The sequence below is a fragment of the Artemia franciscana genome, chromosome 12, assembly GCF_032884065.1.
Source record: "Artemia franciscana chromosome 12, ASM3288406v1, whole genome shotgun sequence".
Classification (NCBI taxonomy): domain Eukaryota; kingdom Metazoa; phylum Arthropoda; class Branchiopoda; order Anostraca; family Artemiidae; genus Artemia; species Artemia franciscana.
In genome coordinates, this window is record NC_088874.1 from 18,478,191 (window position 1) to 18,494,871 (window position 16,681).

The 16,681-nt window shown below is 36.4% G+C and overlaps 1 protein-coding gene across 1 annotated transcript in view; it reads left to right on the forward strand.

The window, feature by feature from the left end:
- LOC136033796 (protein IMPACT-like) overlaps positions 1-619 on the forward strand; it is a 29,313-nt gene extending 28,694 nt beyond the window's left edge. The window contains exon 6 of the mRNA XM_065714710.1: positions 387-619. Coding sequence (XP_065570782.1) covers positions 387-551 — 165 coding nt within the window. The 3' untranslated portion in view covers positions 552-619. The remainder of the gene's footprint in view (positions 1-386) is intronic.
- The last annotated feature ends 16,062 nt before the right edge of the window (positions 620-16,681 follow it).

Here is a 16,681-nt window from a genome sequence, read left to right on the forward strand (position 1 = left end):
TTTTTTTATTTTGTAACTTTCTTTTGTAAGCTTCTTTATTTTGTAAATTTTCTTTGCTTCACTCAGCATTATTCTACTTCTTCTGTCATTTATTTTCTTTTTTTAGGTAGCCGTTGAATAATTCAGAGATTTTAATTATTTTGAATAGATTATCAGGTTTTTTATTTATTTTTTTTTTGTTTTTCTCGAACCTGTTTAAAATAAATATATTTTTCTCATAAGTAGTCATGCAGAATTGCCGATTTTCAGCTATTCCAAATTGAATAACTATTTAGAAAAGCTTTAAGTATATCGACTGATCATTCGCCCTGAATTTACATCTTAATAAATGGTTTTGGATGGAACATCTTTTTTCATTGTAATATTTTTGCTTTTCTCTTTTTAAGATTGTTAATTCCAAAGATGTCATCGTTGTCGTTTCAAGGTGGTTTGGAGGGATTCTCCTCGGAGCTGACCGTTTTAAATTAATCAATAATGCTGCAAGGCAAGTTCTTCAACTTGGAGGATATCTTGAAGCTTCTAATGACACTGGGAAAAGGAAGAACAAATAAATACAGGTTTAAACTGCCTGTTGCTTTTCATCAGACTGATAAATTTTAATACATGTGTTATATGATGACTCTGTGATGGTCAATTTAAGAAAATGATTTATTTTAGGTTTTGTCAAAAAACTTTTCAATATTTTAATCATCATACTCATGGTTGTAATAATCTAATGAAGAATAGCCTCGTGAATATATCTGAAACCATGTACGTTGGCTGGTATGGGGTGCGTGCAGCTATTCCCACCCTGAAGTTTGAATTTCATAAAGTATGTGTCAAAATTGTGGAGAGGAGTGCTAGTCAATACGGGATACAAGACAGGTTTTTCAGCAGTTTCTGCTCCCGTTTAACAGAACCATCGGCCAGTAATACCTTGCTAAGCAGAATCCAGGCTGCGCCCATTTGAGCATTTTATACCCTTCTTTTTTTTTTAGCAAATATCAAAAGTATTCCAATTTCAGTTCCGGTATCCTCACTTTTAACCTACAATCATTATTTAAAAACTGTTTAAAAAAAAAGCTTCAAAGTGTTACTATCCAATCTATTCTGATTAGCAGAAACAAAGTTCATTAAGTCAATATTAAAATCTCCCATAACTAGATAAGAAGTATTAAGACTAGCTAATTCATCCATGAATTTTTCAAAACAATTCCTAAACTGCATCTGACTAGCTGACGGACTGCGGTAAATAACTGCGGTTAGAATCTTCTCATTATTTGGAAAAAAAAAACATTCAACAACACAAGATTCAAATAAAATTTCAACATTCATCGGCAAAAAGCCTAGTCTTGCACGGGCTGGTATGCAACTTTTAATTAAAACACCAAGACCACCTTTCTTTTGCATACTCCTTCCAACATGAAACAATTGATAACCATCAACATGAATACTTTCAATTGAAAACTCATCTAAAAAAGTTTCGAATAAACCGAATATGTCCGTATCTGATGTCGATAGAAAAGTGTCAGTTGTATCCCTTGCAGTCCTCAAGCCCCGGCAATTCCAAATAGATATCCTCCTTGTTCTAAAATTTTTCTTTGCCAATCCATTCAAAAATAAATATTGATTTTTTGGTATATCTAATATGCTGCTATTATCCTCATTATCACCAGCTGATAATTTTGGAAAACTGAATAAAACAAAAGAGAATATCACTCAAATTCTTTTAACCTTGATGATGGAATTCCATCGCTATCTCTATCCATTGTCAAATATTACCACCATGTCAAGAATAACCACACCACGACCCATGCGCCCAACAAACAAAAATAAAAGATAACTCACCCAGAAACAACTAAGAAAAGAAAAGAGAAATGTCTTCATTCTAAGACAAATTCTTTCAGTATTCTACCGCTCTTCATAAAGACCTCTGTGTGCTTCAGAACAAGCAGTAAAAAAAACATAGAAAAAAGTAGATAACTAAAGAAAAAGAATCGTAATAAATATATAGAGCAACAAAAATTAGTGAGAAGATGACTAAAAAACAAATAAATACGAGACAAAACATGATTAAACGCTTCCTAAACATACTAACAGGACGCTTTACTATTAGACGATATGATTTTATTTCACTGAAATATCACTTGGAAAACTATGATGTACATGTCCTTGGACGTTTGGAAAGTCGTCAACCTCTGGTATGCTATCACTAAATGAATATTTTGTAATTGGGCCGTCAGGTCTTTTCACAAACAAGTTTGTCTGAATCCCCTTTGATATCCATGCCTCATACCTAGGAATCTTCCGCAATTTATCCTGTTTCGCTAAAATCAGCTTACGTATTTTATGAATTTCGGCTGGCACATCATCACTAATAAACAAGTTGCCATTATTCCCATGAAATGTCTTGTCCTTCAGCTTGCTGGCATTTTTTATAATAGAAAACTTGTCGTCTTTTTTATTTAGTGTCACCTTTAAGAATTTACGATTTTTGTCATATTGCGAGATTGTAAAATTTACTTCAGGCAATTCTAATCCATGGCGAACAACTTATGTAAATAAAGCTTTGGCGTTATCAATATCCTCACAAACTGCATTCCATATGATGATATTATTTTCTAACTTTGCGGCTTCCAAATTCGCAACCCGACTCATCATTCACAATCATCATTTTTTCTTTTTAATTTTATTAATTCATCGGTATAAATTTCTAATTGCAAATCGAGGCAGGACGTATCATTTTTAATGTTTCCAATTTTCGATTCACTATTAACCATCTTATTTTTAAGAACCGAATGTTCTATCCCCCCCCAGCATTTGAGTGAATGTATAATTTTTATATCTGCGACGCATAGGCTGCAACATTATTCAACAATTCTTTATTTACATTTTTACATTTTACATTTTTTTACTCATTGAATCATCATTTTTTCTTTTTAATTTTATTAATTCATCGGTACAAATTTCTAATTGCAAATCGAGCCAGGACGTATCATTTTCAATTTTTCCAATTTTCGATTCACTATTAACTATCTTATTTTTAAGAACCGAATGTTCTATCCCCCCCCAGCACTTGAGTGAATGTATAATTTTTATATCTGCGACGCATAGGCTACAACATTATTCAACAATATTCTTTTTTTACCTGACCAAATCGTATAGAAGGGGAGGTAGTTAAGACTTAAAAGGGGGCTCATTCTATTTGAAATTGAAATTTCAAGCACCCTTATAAAGAATCCAAAGTGATTGAAGGGCAAATGGAACCCTTCCCACAAGCTTCTCAAGCCCCAAAGACATCTGACCAAATTTTGAGATAGCAGTTTTGGTGACGATATTTGAGAAGTCAAATAAATTGAAACCTTCGGAGATGATATGACCCTGAGAGCCCCTGGTGCAAGATCTTTAAATTATGCAAGTTGACCATTGTTTACAAATGGGTTTTATAATATAACTTAACAAAACATAAACCACTGAAAGTAGGGAGCAACATTAAAATTTAAAGTTAACAGAAATTATTCCCTACATGGGGGAAGGGGCTGCCCTTTCCTCATCCCTCGCTGTTTATGCTAAAATATTTTAAAAAATACTATCAGTCCTTGTGTTTTAGGAGTCGTTTTTAAAGAATGGGGACGGAAATTCAAACTAGCGTAAAGAGCAGGGGTTGAGGAATGGGGAGCCCCCCATCATATATGGAATAATTTCTGTTCTTTTCAAGTTTTAATTTCACTCCTCGCTTTCGCTTGAATAAACTTTTTTTCATTTAATCATTGACTGTTTTTCAGATTAAGGAGGAAATATCCCTCCCTCTCGTGTAAAATTTTCCGTGTAAAGTTCCTCTCAGAATTCTCAGATATATATTAACTTAATTTACAGAAATTCATGATGCTATTATTGGAATTTTTCTGCCGCAGTTCTGCAAAGAATTTTGAACTTCTCATAAGGAAGTATACTTTCGTTATTTTTGTTTCTTGGATTTCAACATTCTAGTAAACTGATTATTCAAATTACATTATTAAAAAGAAACTCAGCTTTTCAGGCTATTTTTCGAAATTCCCGAGAAATCGTTTTCGTAATTAAGTTTTTATGTTAAAATAAAAATAAATAGTAAATACCAGTTTTTATTCCTGAACCAAACTAAAACGGTTTTATTGTTCATTAGACAAATATGGTTAAGATCCGTTCCAGAAAACCCATTGACTCTAAATCCACTCGCCCTAATAGATAAACTGAATTAAGACGTATTATTTAAGAATTAACGGCGACTCTTGACTCCTATGGTCCCTGCGTCGGCCCTGTAGTACATTCCTACAGTGTGATTCGATCTCTGGGTCCCGTATTACCAAGCTAAGGTCAAATCCACTGCGCCACCACAGGACGAATTAAGACATATTTTAAAAGGAAGATGTGTTTTTAAACGATTGATCTGTAACTAAGAATATAACTAGTTTGCAGTATGTAACTAACCCACAAGGAATTTCTTGCATGAATCGGCAAAACTATGTAAAAATCCTCCTAAAGGAGCGTTAAAAGAACATAAATAGTATTTGCCTAAGAAAGGGTTATGTTTTTTGGGACATTGTAAAGTTTTGCGATTTATATACTAATCAGTTTTCAATGAGAAGAGGGACAGTTGCCAGGCTCCTGCCTTTTATTCTCCTAGAAGACCAAAAATTCACAAAAATGTATCTTGGACAATCTGAAAAAATATAATACTTTTCTGCCAACACCCTCCCCCCCCCTCCTGCCTAAAAGTCTTGCAGTCTAGCCACTGCCATACTCTTGTTCTTTAAATAGATTTAAGAGCTGATCCTTCTACTGACTATGAAGCCTAAAAGGGTGCTATATAAGCGTCGGGATAAGGAATAAAGCACTGAGTCTTGTCTGACTAGTCTATGTTGAGTCATAACTGTTGAAGTAGAAAATTTAAATACAATAGAAAGTGTTTCCAAGATTCTGGAATAAAATATAGATTGAAACCGCAGCAAAACTACGTTTTAAAATTTAAGTAAGCTCAGCTTTCAGTCAAACGATAATTTTCCAGAATTTTTCAAATATAGGAATATATCTCAAGTCAGTTTACTTGAATTAGTTTTGGAGACATATGTTGCATTAACTGTGATATGTTCGTTTTAAGTTTCAACCTCACTCTTTGCTTTTATAAGCAAAACTTCGTTTTTAAATTAATTTTTGTTCTTTTTTAGTTTTTTAAATATACTCAATAAACTTTACCAAAGACTGTTTTCTAACTCAAGTGATAAAAAGAAGTCAATATGATCTTTTCATATTGAAAAGATTGCTATAGGGCATAAATATAGGTTTTACTTTCCACGTTTCTTAAACTTTTTTTACCAAAAAAAAATTTGCTATTTTGTTGCATAAAGTATCCAATGGTAATTACAATCGATATCTTTGAGAAGTTGCAGATAAAAACGCAACTATTTAAAGAGCAGTGTTCTATATGAAGTTTACGGAGATTTTAGAAAACCAAAGGATATTCAAATAATTTTAGATATATAGTTAACTTAATTTACAGAAATTCGTGATACTATTATTGGAATTTTTCTGCCGCAGTTCTGCAAAGAATTTTGAACTTCTCATAAGGAAGTATACTTTCGTTATTTTTGTTTCTTGGATTTCAACATTCTATTAAACTGATTATTCAAATTACATTATTAAAAAGCAACTCAGCTTCTCAGGCTATTTTTCAAAATTCCCGAGAAATCGTTTTCGTAATTAAGTTCTTATGTTAAGATAAAAATAAATAGTGAATAGCAGCTTTTATTCCTGAACCAAAACTAAAACGGTTTTAACTGTTCATTAGACAGTTTTTTTTTCTTTTTTTTTTTAATATGAATCATTTAATTCCCATCTACAAAGGGGGCTGGGAGAGGGTGTATACTAGAGGGGGATTGCAAACCACTGGCTAAGGTTTTCAGCCATGGAGATTATAGTTGCCTTGTAATGAAAGTTCTGGAAATGGCAAAAAGGGTCATGTTTGGTGCCATATTACACTTTGTAATGGTGCTATCAAGACAAATCTCAAAAAGCATGTATATATAATCAAAAGCTTTTGAATAAGTCATTAAACATCTCTCTGCGATTTTTTCTTTGCGAAAAGGAAACTAAATTCACTGTCTATCCATGCAAAAAATGATTTTCCTTTTTTTTAGAACGGGATGGGGGGGGGGATCAAAACCTCCAGTAAAGGGCTTTTATCAATGGTGATACCAATACTTTTTTCTTCGTTACGATCCACCACCATTTAGAGGGGCTTCTACCTCTTTTTAAAAATCTCTGGAAATTTGTTTCTGCAATAAAATGTTACTATTAAAATGAACCTATATAATAGTTATCATTCCTGAACCATCTTTAAAGGAACAATTTTTTTGCTGGACAGCTTTTTGAAAATGTATTTTTATTTTTTGGCTCTACAGACGGTTCGCTTTTTACTAGGTTGCAACCGTGATAATCATACATCATTATGATTCTAGTGTTCGTCAAATGTGTAATTTTTTCTGTGTGAAATTTCGTACATTCAAAGCTGTTTTCAGTCCTAATTTGGGCGAAAGAAAAATTTGTGGTGAAAGGAAAAAATATTCAGAGGCAATGTTGTAATTGATAAAACTATTCAGCATGACTAGGAATCTTGATGATAATATGACAAATTTTTTTATACGCTAAAGCTGCCATGGGTGTTGTTTTTGGAGAACCAGTTTTTAGGGGACAGTGGTATAGATTTATTACAAGTTACAGAAGATATATACTTCTAATGCCTAGTTCTGAAAGAAAAACGACAAAATGTGGTGAAGATCCGTTTGAGAAGGCCCATTTACTCAAAATCCACTCGCCCTAATAGATAAACTGAATTAAGACATATTTTAAAAGCAAAATGTGTTTTTAAACGATTGATCTGTAACTAAGAATATAACTAATTTGCAGTATGTAACTAACCCACAAGGATTTTTTTTGCAGGAATCGGCAAAACTATGTAAAATCCTCTTAAAGGAGCGTTAAAAGAATATAAATAGTATTTGCCTAAGAAAGGATTATGTTTTTTGGGACATTGTAAAATTTTTCGATTTATATACTTATCAGTTTTCGATGGGAAGAGGGACAGTTGCCACGCTCCTGCCTTTTATTCTCCTAGAAGACCAAAAATTCACAAAAATGTATCTTGGACAATCTGGAAAAATGTGATACTTTTCTGCCAACATCCTCCCCCCCCCCTCCTGCCTAAAAGTCTTGCAGTCTAGCCACCGCCATACTCTTGTTCTTTAAATAGATTTAAGAGCTGATCCTTCTACTGAGTATGAAGCCTAAAAGGGGGCTATATAACCGTCGGGATAAGGAATGAAGAAGGAGTCTTGTCTGACTAGTCTATGTTGAGTCATAACTGTTGAAGTAGAAAACTTAAATACAATAGATTTCCAAGATTCTGGAATAAAATATAGACTGAAACCGCGGCAAACCTACGTTTTCAGAAAAATTGCCCGCTTATACTGATAGTTAGTGAATATCCGAACCTTAGAAGGAGAAGGGGAGGGGGGATAGCCTCCTTGACCCATCTCCAATTGATGTCTTAGTTTCATATATTTTGTAAAGAAAGTAGAGTTTCATTCTTATTATTCATATTCGGTTAAGATTTACCAAGATCAGTCTTTCCTAAGTTTCGTTTAAAAAATACTTCCCGAAAAAAAAAGTTTTTCAAAGAAAAGTAAAGAACTATATTAAACCAAAGAAATAAAGTTATACAAAAATTCAAGACTAAGACAGACGGAAATCACAATCAATGATCATTTGAGACCTAAAAGAAACAGAAATTTAACGAATAATCCAATAAAACTTAAAACGAACAGACATTACCGCAAACAGAAGTATGGCTTCTGAAAACAAAATATAATCTAAATATTCTCTCTTTTAAAACGTTGATAAATCCAAAGTTGTCGAAACGTCCAGGAATAAATATCCTTATATAGTAAACAGTTAGTCTGCTTTCATTATTTTTTTTTTACCGTACTCTTCGTTATTATGGTGGTTTTATTTCTTCTTATGTTGTCGTTGAAGATATGAATGAATGAATGAACTTTATTACCCGTAAAGTATAAAAAACACAAAGTACGCAGTATTATAAATAAATAAACAAAAACAAATACGATAAACAGCGAAGAAAAAAAAAATTCAAACTAACAAAAGACAACATGGACTAATCAACCAGTATCAATATGGAAAAAAGGCTGCAGAGGGTCATAAACGTGAATAAAGTTGACAAATAAACAAAAACAAATACGATAAACAGCGAAGAAAAACAAAATTCAAACTAACAAAAGACAACATGGACTAATCAACCAGTATCAATATGGAAAAAAGGCTGCAGAGGGTCATGAACGTGAATAAAGTTGACAGTCTTTTTACATAAATCAAACTGGAAGACCGAATCCGAGAAGGCACATCTACTATACCAAATCGAGCAATTATTTTTATGTTTCGGTGCCATCTAGAAAGCCGGAGGAGGTATTTGCAATATCTGAAATAATCGTACGTAGAATATGTCGATCTTTCTTACGAAACAGATGAGCCATGCCTGATAAAAACAAAAGCACAGGGGCGCAATAAGCGTTATAAACCATGCACAAACCGTTGCGGTTGTAACGGCTTTTGTTTGGGGATATTTTTCCGTTAGCGACGCGTAGGTTTTTCACGGCTTGATTCACTAGGGATGAACAGGTAGTGGAAAGTGTTGGGCCGAAACACAGACCAAGCCAACTAACTAAAGAAGAACATGGCATAATTGCAGTCCCAGCAACGAATGGAGCGACCGCATAAGGGCTATTTAGACGCATTAACTGACAGTCCAATCTTAGATAATCCATTGGTTAATATAGTAAAATTAGAAAGCAATCCACGGCGAGTCCGGGCAACAAGAAGAACGTCATCTGCATATGCAATAGAAGACAAACCAGTATTACCGTAAAAAACAGAACTTCTAAGGGGACGCAGGCACAATGCAAGCACGCATTTAAATATACTAGGAGACAATACGGCACCTTGCCGAACTCCCTTATTAATTTTTACCGGGTCAGATATTTGGCCATTCCAGGTAACTTGAATTTTAGACTTTGAATACCAAGAAGACAATAAACCTAGTACGAAGGGTTAACACCTGAAGACGCAAGGGAAAATAGAGCCTGAGAGTGCACCTTATTATCGAAAGCTCCAGAAATATCAACAGTAAGACAGTATAAAGACATTTTAGCTTTTACGGCATCTTTCATTAGTCGGCTTAAAACATGGTGTGCATGGGAGCAACCGAAAATTTTCCGAAAACCAAATTGAAAAGGCGTAAAATCCCAATTCGACTCAATTTCTGGTAGTAACAAATGTTCAAGCAACTTACTTGAAAAAACAATACTGTAATGGGACGATAATTCACACATGACGTGGGGTCCTTGCCTCGCTTTTGAATAGACGTTACACGGCCACAAAGGAAACTATCAGGAACAAGCGACTGTGCTAAGCAAGACTAGAAAAATATAGTAGATGGTTAAGTAGAGCAGGACAATCATAAGCAAAAAATGGGTAAGAAAGGCCGTTACCATCAAGGCTATTTGAACGCTTAATTGTGTTGCGAGAGCAACACTTTGGTTTTGTCCCGGTTTTTTTTGTTTTGTTTTTTTGCTATGCCGCCGATCTCAGCTTATTCCTGGAAACTGGTAAGGGTCTAACCTGTGCGGTTTTTACGGAAAGTGTGGACCTCAGGCCGGATTGATGAATATGACATTACATTTTGGAAAGCTCCGTAGAACTCTTGCCTGGGGCCAAAAAGGATGGTTTTTGCTTGTCCTCGAGCCAGAGCCTATGGTGTGCGAAGTGAAGTTGAGTTATATAGCCTATGTCAGAGAGGAGTATCTGAAGTTGTGCAGCCAAGCTTTCGTTTCATCAAACCATGTTTCTGCTTTCGAGTGGAAAGCTCCGTTCTAGCAGGCAAGCAGGCAGGCACCAGTTTCAAATTGAAGATGGACTAAAATCTATAAGTGTTAAATATATGCGGTAGTTCCCCGGCCCCACAGCCAATATATCTTCTTTGAGTGATAAATAGAAAAATTTACAGAAACAAAAAAGTGCGATTTTCCCACGGGTCCGAAAGTGCTGCCATGTATTGTTTCTAGCCATTTCTGTTCGTGATTTCAGCTGACTTTACCATTCTTTTTTTTCTACTTGGGATTGCAATAGAGAAATGGTATCAGATATACCTCTTAAACTTTAAAAGTTCTCTCATTGGTAAAGAAATTAGAGCTTATCCTTTGCTCCTTTCTAAGTGGTGGTGTTAGAAAGTTGGCCTCCGGCAAAAAAGTCAACTTTTGAACTAAGACAGATAGAATTTTTTTTTCAATGACAATCGATAGACCTTGATGAGCTGATCAAAGTATATGTCATCCATTTTTTGTTACAAAAATTCCTTCATGACATACACCAGTTTGAAAGTTTCAAGGGGTTGACAACTTCAGTGGTAAGGTACACACTTGAACCAAAAATAGGCCGATACCAATTGTGAGATATGTAGGGGACTTCCAAGCAACAGTCGATTATTAGCTTATAATCATCTTTGGCAATGAGGGGTTTGCAACTTTTGCTGATTGGTGTACCTATTATCTGTTTCTGGTGTAATTGATGGTAAGAACAACTTGGTTCCCGATTGTAAGACATGTAGGGGAGTTGTAAGTAATAATCGGCTGTTAGGCTACAATGACTTCAGCGACAAGGGGTTTGCAACTTTTGCTAGTTGGTGTACCCATTATTTGTTTCCGGTGAACTTGGATGTATATCACGGGAGAGGGACTTGTAAGTAAGAATCGGTTGCTAGAGGAGGTTCATCAGAGGCTAAAAATTTGTGCAAATTGGTGCACATCTATGGTATTTGATCCTGAAAAGTCACGAATAGCTTTATAATACCAACTAGATTATATAAGATAATATTCCAAAGGATAAAGTTCAACTGGCTGCAAACTCAATTTAGTCCCTTCTTCCGATATTCTTTTGCTGTTGTTTTTTCAACGCTGAAGAACTTGATCATGTGATTACTGATTGTGTTCTGCTTTGAATATGCCGTTTTGAATGCTTTGATAGTTTTGACAACTTCAGAATTTAACCGATAGCGAAGAAACAAAACCAAAGTGTTGCTCTCGCAACACTTTTATCGGCGAAGCCGGACAAAGTTTGCCGCAACACTTCACGTTGCCCAGGCAACGTAGGTCTAGTTTTTCTTAAAGCCCGGCGAATTTCAGATATTGCTACAGGCTGAACATGAGCCTGCAGGAGACGGTATGGTAAAAGCAGTTTAAGCAACTTATAATAAAAAGACTGAAGAAACCTATTAAATACACTGAACACACGCTTATAATGATCAACAAAATTAGCTAGCTGGAGACAAGATAGGGTAGATGGGGAAACATTTCTCACTATTAATAACCTTATTCCACGAGGCCTTATCGGTGGGGCCTGGCCATGCATTCAAGCGTGCCCTCTTCAAACTGGCCTTATATTCAAGTTTACACTTTTGTTTCACAGAGAAAATAGCTCCGGAAGATGGTCGGTCACATGATATCCACATACGTAGCCAAAATTTGGCTTTTTGCTTAGCAAGTTTTACTTCAGGATCAACGTTCCAATTAGGCTTTCTTGTACCAATCCTAACTTTATCCACAGGCACTGCAACTTTGGAAGCTGATTTAAGGCAATGGACGATTTGACAATAATAGAAATTTAGGTCAACTGTACTTGAAGCCGAGGAAACTGACGTTTGCAGCAGGTGATATGGCACTTTTATGGTCGAGAGTAAAGCAGGTAGAGTAGCAAGGTATAGTGGGACATTAGCTCGATCCCAATTCAACTTCGTATGCCACTTCGGCTGAGCCGAAAGTGTTTTGCCAGATAGCTCACAGGACAAACTAGACCTACGTTGCCTGGGCAACGTGAAGTGTTGCGGCAACCCCTCATTGCCAAAGATGATTATAAGCTAATAATCGACTGTTGCTTGGAAGTCCCCTACATATCTCACAATTGGTATCGGCCTATTTTTGGTTCAAGTGTGTACCTTACCACTGAAGTTGTCAACCCCTTGAAACTTTCAAACTGGTGTATGTCATGAAGGAATTTTTGTAACAAAAAATGGATGACATATACTTTGATCAGCTCATCAAGGTCTATCGATTGTCATTGAAAAAAAAATTCTATCTGTCTTAGTTCAAAAGTTGACTTTTTTGCCGGAGGCCAACTTTCTAACACCACCACTTAGAAAGGAGCAAAGGATAAGCTCTAATTTCTTTAGCAATGAGAGAACTTTTAAAGTTTAAGAGGTATATCTGATACCATTTCTCTATTGCAATCCCAAGTAGAAAAAAAAAGAATGGTAAAGTCAGCTGAAATCACGAACAGAAATGGCTAGAAACAATAGATGGCAGCACTTTCGGACCCGTGGGAAAATTGCACTTTTTTGTTTCTGTAAATTTTTCTATTTATCACTCAAAGAAGATATATTGGCTGTGGGGCCAGGGAACTACCGCATATATTTAACACTTATAGATTTTAGTCCATCTTCAATTTGAAACTGGTGCCTGCCTGCTAGAACGGAGCTTTCCACTCGAAAGCAGAAACATGGTTTGATGAAACTAAAGCTTGGCTGCACAACTTCAGATACTCCTCTCTGACATAGGCTATATAACTCCACTTCACTTCGCACACCATAGGCTCTGGCTCGAGGACAAGCAAAAACCATCCTTTTTGGCCCCAGGCAAGAGTTCTACGGAGCTTTCCAAAATGTAATGTCATATTCATCAATCCGGCCTGAGGTCCACACTTTCCGTAAAAACCGCACAGGTTAGACCCTTACCAGTTTCCAGGAATAAGCTGAGATCGGCGGCATAGGAAAAAAAAAAAAAAAAACGGGACAAAACCAAAGTGTTGCTCTCGCAACACAATTACAGCTAAGAATAAGGTGATCGTCGTCAATCTTCTCTTCATCCACCCTGACAATCGATGATATTAAGCTGGAACTGGAAGAGATCACGTGATCCAGGTTCGATTTTGAACAGCCCCTGTTATTAATTTACGTGAATGGGGGGCTCTTAACTGCGACGTGATATATGCTAGGAAGTGATTCTAGCAAGAGGATTGATCTATCGGAGGTACCAAGAATATCACAGTTCAGGTCACCAGCTAAAACCCAATTTAGGTCTTTCAAACGTAGACTTTCGAGTAGAGACTTTAAACTGAAGCAACATTTAGCGAAAGATGTGAACGATGCTATAGAACGTCGATCGCAAGGTAAGTAAACGTTTATAAAGGTGGTACTATCACATTTAATCGCTAAGATGTTATCATCACAATGAATCACAGAGGGCTTTGATGGGGAACGGAAAAAAATTGCTAGGTCACCGGAAGGGTGGCCTCTAGTTTTCTTGGCCTCTTGCGAAAAAAACTGGTGGACAGAAGATCGCTTCAGGCTAGAAACGTTTGATTTGGTCAAAAGATTTTCTTGCAAGAACACTATGTCATGGACTAATAATTCATTAATTAACAAGTCTTTGTCTTTTATGCCGATAATATTGACAGAAGCAAAACTTAAAATAGTGGCTTGGTTCATTTTGGAGCAGAGTTCAGAGCTCGTTTTATCACTGGGCAATTCATACTATAGGAAACATGAGCTTCGCCGCAGTTGGTACATTTCGGAGCCTCTAAGCAAGGATTGTATTTAGTATTGGAATGGCATCCAGAACATTTAGAGCACTTCATCTCATTCGGGGCACATGGGCAGTGAGCTAACGAATGATGGATACTTTGGCATCTAAGACACCGTCTGGGCAATTCTTTGTATTCCGATATTTTAAAAGACTCATAACCCAAGCGCAGACCTGTAGCGATGGCAGATTTTAGTGCAGCGGAATCAAGGAACTCTAAAGGGAATGTATGAGAAGAGCCGATCTGGCTGGCCTCAACAAGACCAGGAATAACGGAGATGAGTATACTGCTAAAAACACTAACGGGAAGTCCCCTAATTACTCCAAGAGGTTTGCGATCAATCACTTTAGCAAGAATATTTGGATAGCTCGCAACAGCAGATGCGGCAAGAGAATTGGCGGAAACTTTATCCCGCGTAACAACAACCCATCTTTTCCTTACCGGATCGGACTTTACCGACACAATACCGTCATGTCCGGCGAAAGAATCAAGCTTTTCCTTGCGAGAAACGGGGTCTCTTAGTTCTGGAGGCGGGTATTTAAGAACAACAAGGTACGAGGGTACAAGGTACGAGGCGTACGAGGGTTTGTGATTAGTACCCTTACTATCTGAGATCAAAGAACTATTAATAGACGTTGTTGGACTATTGAGGTGAGCAAGCGATTTTAACTGATCAAGACACTGGTTGACTTTGGTGGTAAGGATAGAATAAGCTGATGCCGGAATGCTAGGGACTTCAGAGGGGGATTTGATCACGAACTCTGGAATATCAATATTTTCTGCAGAGCAGCGAGAAAGAGTAGCGATAATGTCCGACAACGAACTATTCTTAGCACTGGGTCGCGAACGACGAGGTATAGGCTCATCTGGGAAGCAATTGCTATATAAAAGTTTCTTAGCTCCAAGAACATCTTCATACGGGAAAAAATCACTAGCGTATTTCATAATAGACTGATGGTCCAACCCCTCATCGAGATTGTGCTGAGCAAAATTCAAGACTGGGCAATAATAAAGCGTACTGGTATTCCAATTGTCCATGATAAGCAAATTTCACTCACGGCTCGGCATCAGTCCAAAAACAATCAAGTGAAAAAGGTATATCCACAGAGAAGTTCTCAATAAGCACAATTATGAAATGATCCACACTGGCTAAATGAATGCAATGAGAATAAATAATAACTTATATTTGAGTGGGGCAAGTAATCCAGTCATTTGCAAATAATCCGAATATTTCAATGCACGACTCAGATGATAGTAGTGCTGAATACTAACTCACAGCCACAATCCATAAATAATTATTAAGCCTTAATCATGTACAAGTTTATAAATTTATCTAACACGTTCAAAAGTATTTCACTCGTTATTTATTCCAAACAGGTACAGAGTTAATCCGGCTTAAATTCAATTAATTGTTGACTGGTCAAATCACTCGTCACAAATTATCAGAGCTAGCGAAATGCGACTGCACTGAATGAATGCTGAGTGAATACTCTGAAACATTCAGAATGAATGCTGAATGTTTACAAATAAAATTACACTTCAAAACACCTACCATTATCATTGAGATACAAATGAGAATAAAGCCGTGTAGAGGTTTGAGAGGGAGGAAAGGGGACAAGCAGCACCACTTTTATCTGTGAACCTTGATTAGCCTTGGAATATAATTTTTTGGCTGTGTTGTTGTCGAAGTTATGAGAAATAAAACCATGTTGCTCAAAACCAAAATTGTTTTCAGTAAAGAGCAAATGACGCTCCGGCCTTTAGAAGGCTTAGGGGAGTTTCTAATTTCGTTGCATTTTAAGTTTGAATTATTTTATCACTTTATTTCTGCTCGTGTTCGGCTTAATATAGCTCTTTACTTTTCTTTGAGAAACTTCTTTTTTGGTAAATATTCTAAAAATTAATTTCTGCTTCTTTTTAATTGACCTTTCTTTTTTTATTGGCTAATTAAAGGAATACCTGTAAATTTTTATTTGGGTTTTTTGCTTAAAAATTAAGACTTTGGCTTGCTATTTTATTTGGATAAATTTTGCTGTAGATTTTACTAATAGTTTTACTATAGAATTTGGGGCAATGGGAAAGGGTGGAGTGTTCGTTCGAACGGATCCTGAATTCGTTCGAATGGATCCTTGTTGGTGGTGATTGCTAATCAAATATTCCCTGCGTCCCGGTCGTCATTTATACTCTCCGTGTCCCGGTCGTCACTAGTATCCGATAAAAATTGCGAGATAGACATTTGATTCAGCATAGCTGAAAGATTCAACAACTACGCCTCTGGCGATGAAATCACCCACCCCTCCTACGGTCCCTGCTTAGCGATTTGCCCATTGTTTACATATAGTATTTTTTATGGGAAATATCTGAAAATTCTTCTTGGGGGGAGGGGGAATTTTGTGGGGGGAACTTTACAGGGAAAATTTTACACGAGGGGGAGGGATATTTCCTCCTTAATTTGAAAAACAGTCAATGATTAAATAAAAAAAAGTTTTTTCAAGCGAAAGCAAGGAGTGAAATTAAAGCTTGAAACGAACAGAAATTATTCCATATATGAGGGGGACTGCCCCGTCCTCAACCCTTGCTCTTTACGCTAGTTTGACTTTTCGTCCCCATTCTTTAAAAACGACTCCTGAAACACAAGGGCTGATAGTATTTTTAAAATACTTTAGCAAAAACAGCGAGGGATGAGGAAGGGGCAGCCCCTTCCCCAACGTAGGGAATAATTTCTGTTAACTTTAAATTTTAATGTTGCTCCCTACCCATTGTAAACAATGGTCAACTTGCATAATTTACAGCTCTTGCACCAGGGGCTCTCAGGGTCATATCATCTCCGAAGGTTTCAATTTATTTGACTTCTCAAATACTGTCACCAAAACTGCTATCTCAAAATTTGGTCAGATGTTTTTGGGGCTTGAGGAGCTTGTGGGAAGGACTTCATTTGCCCTTCAATCACTTTCGATTCCTTATA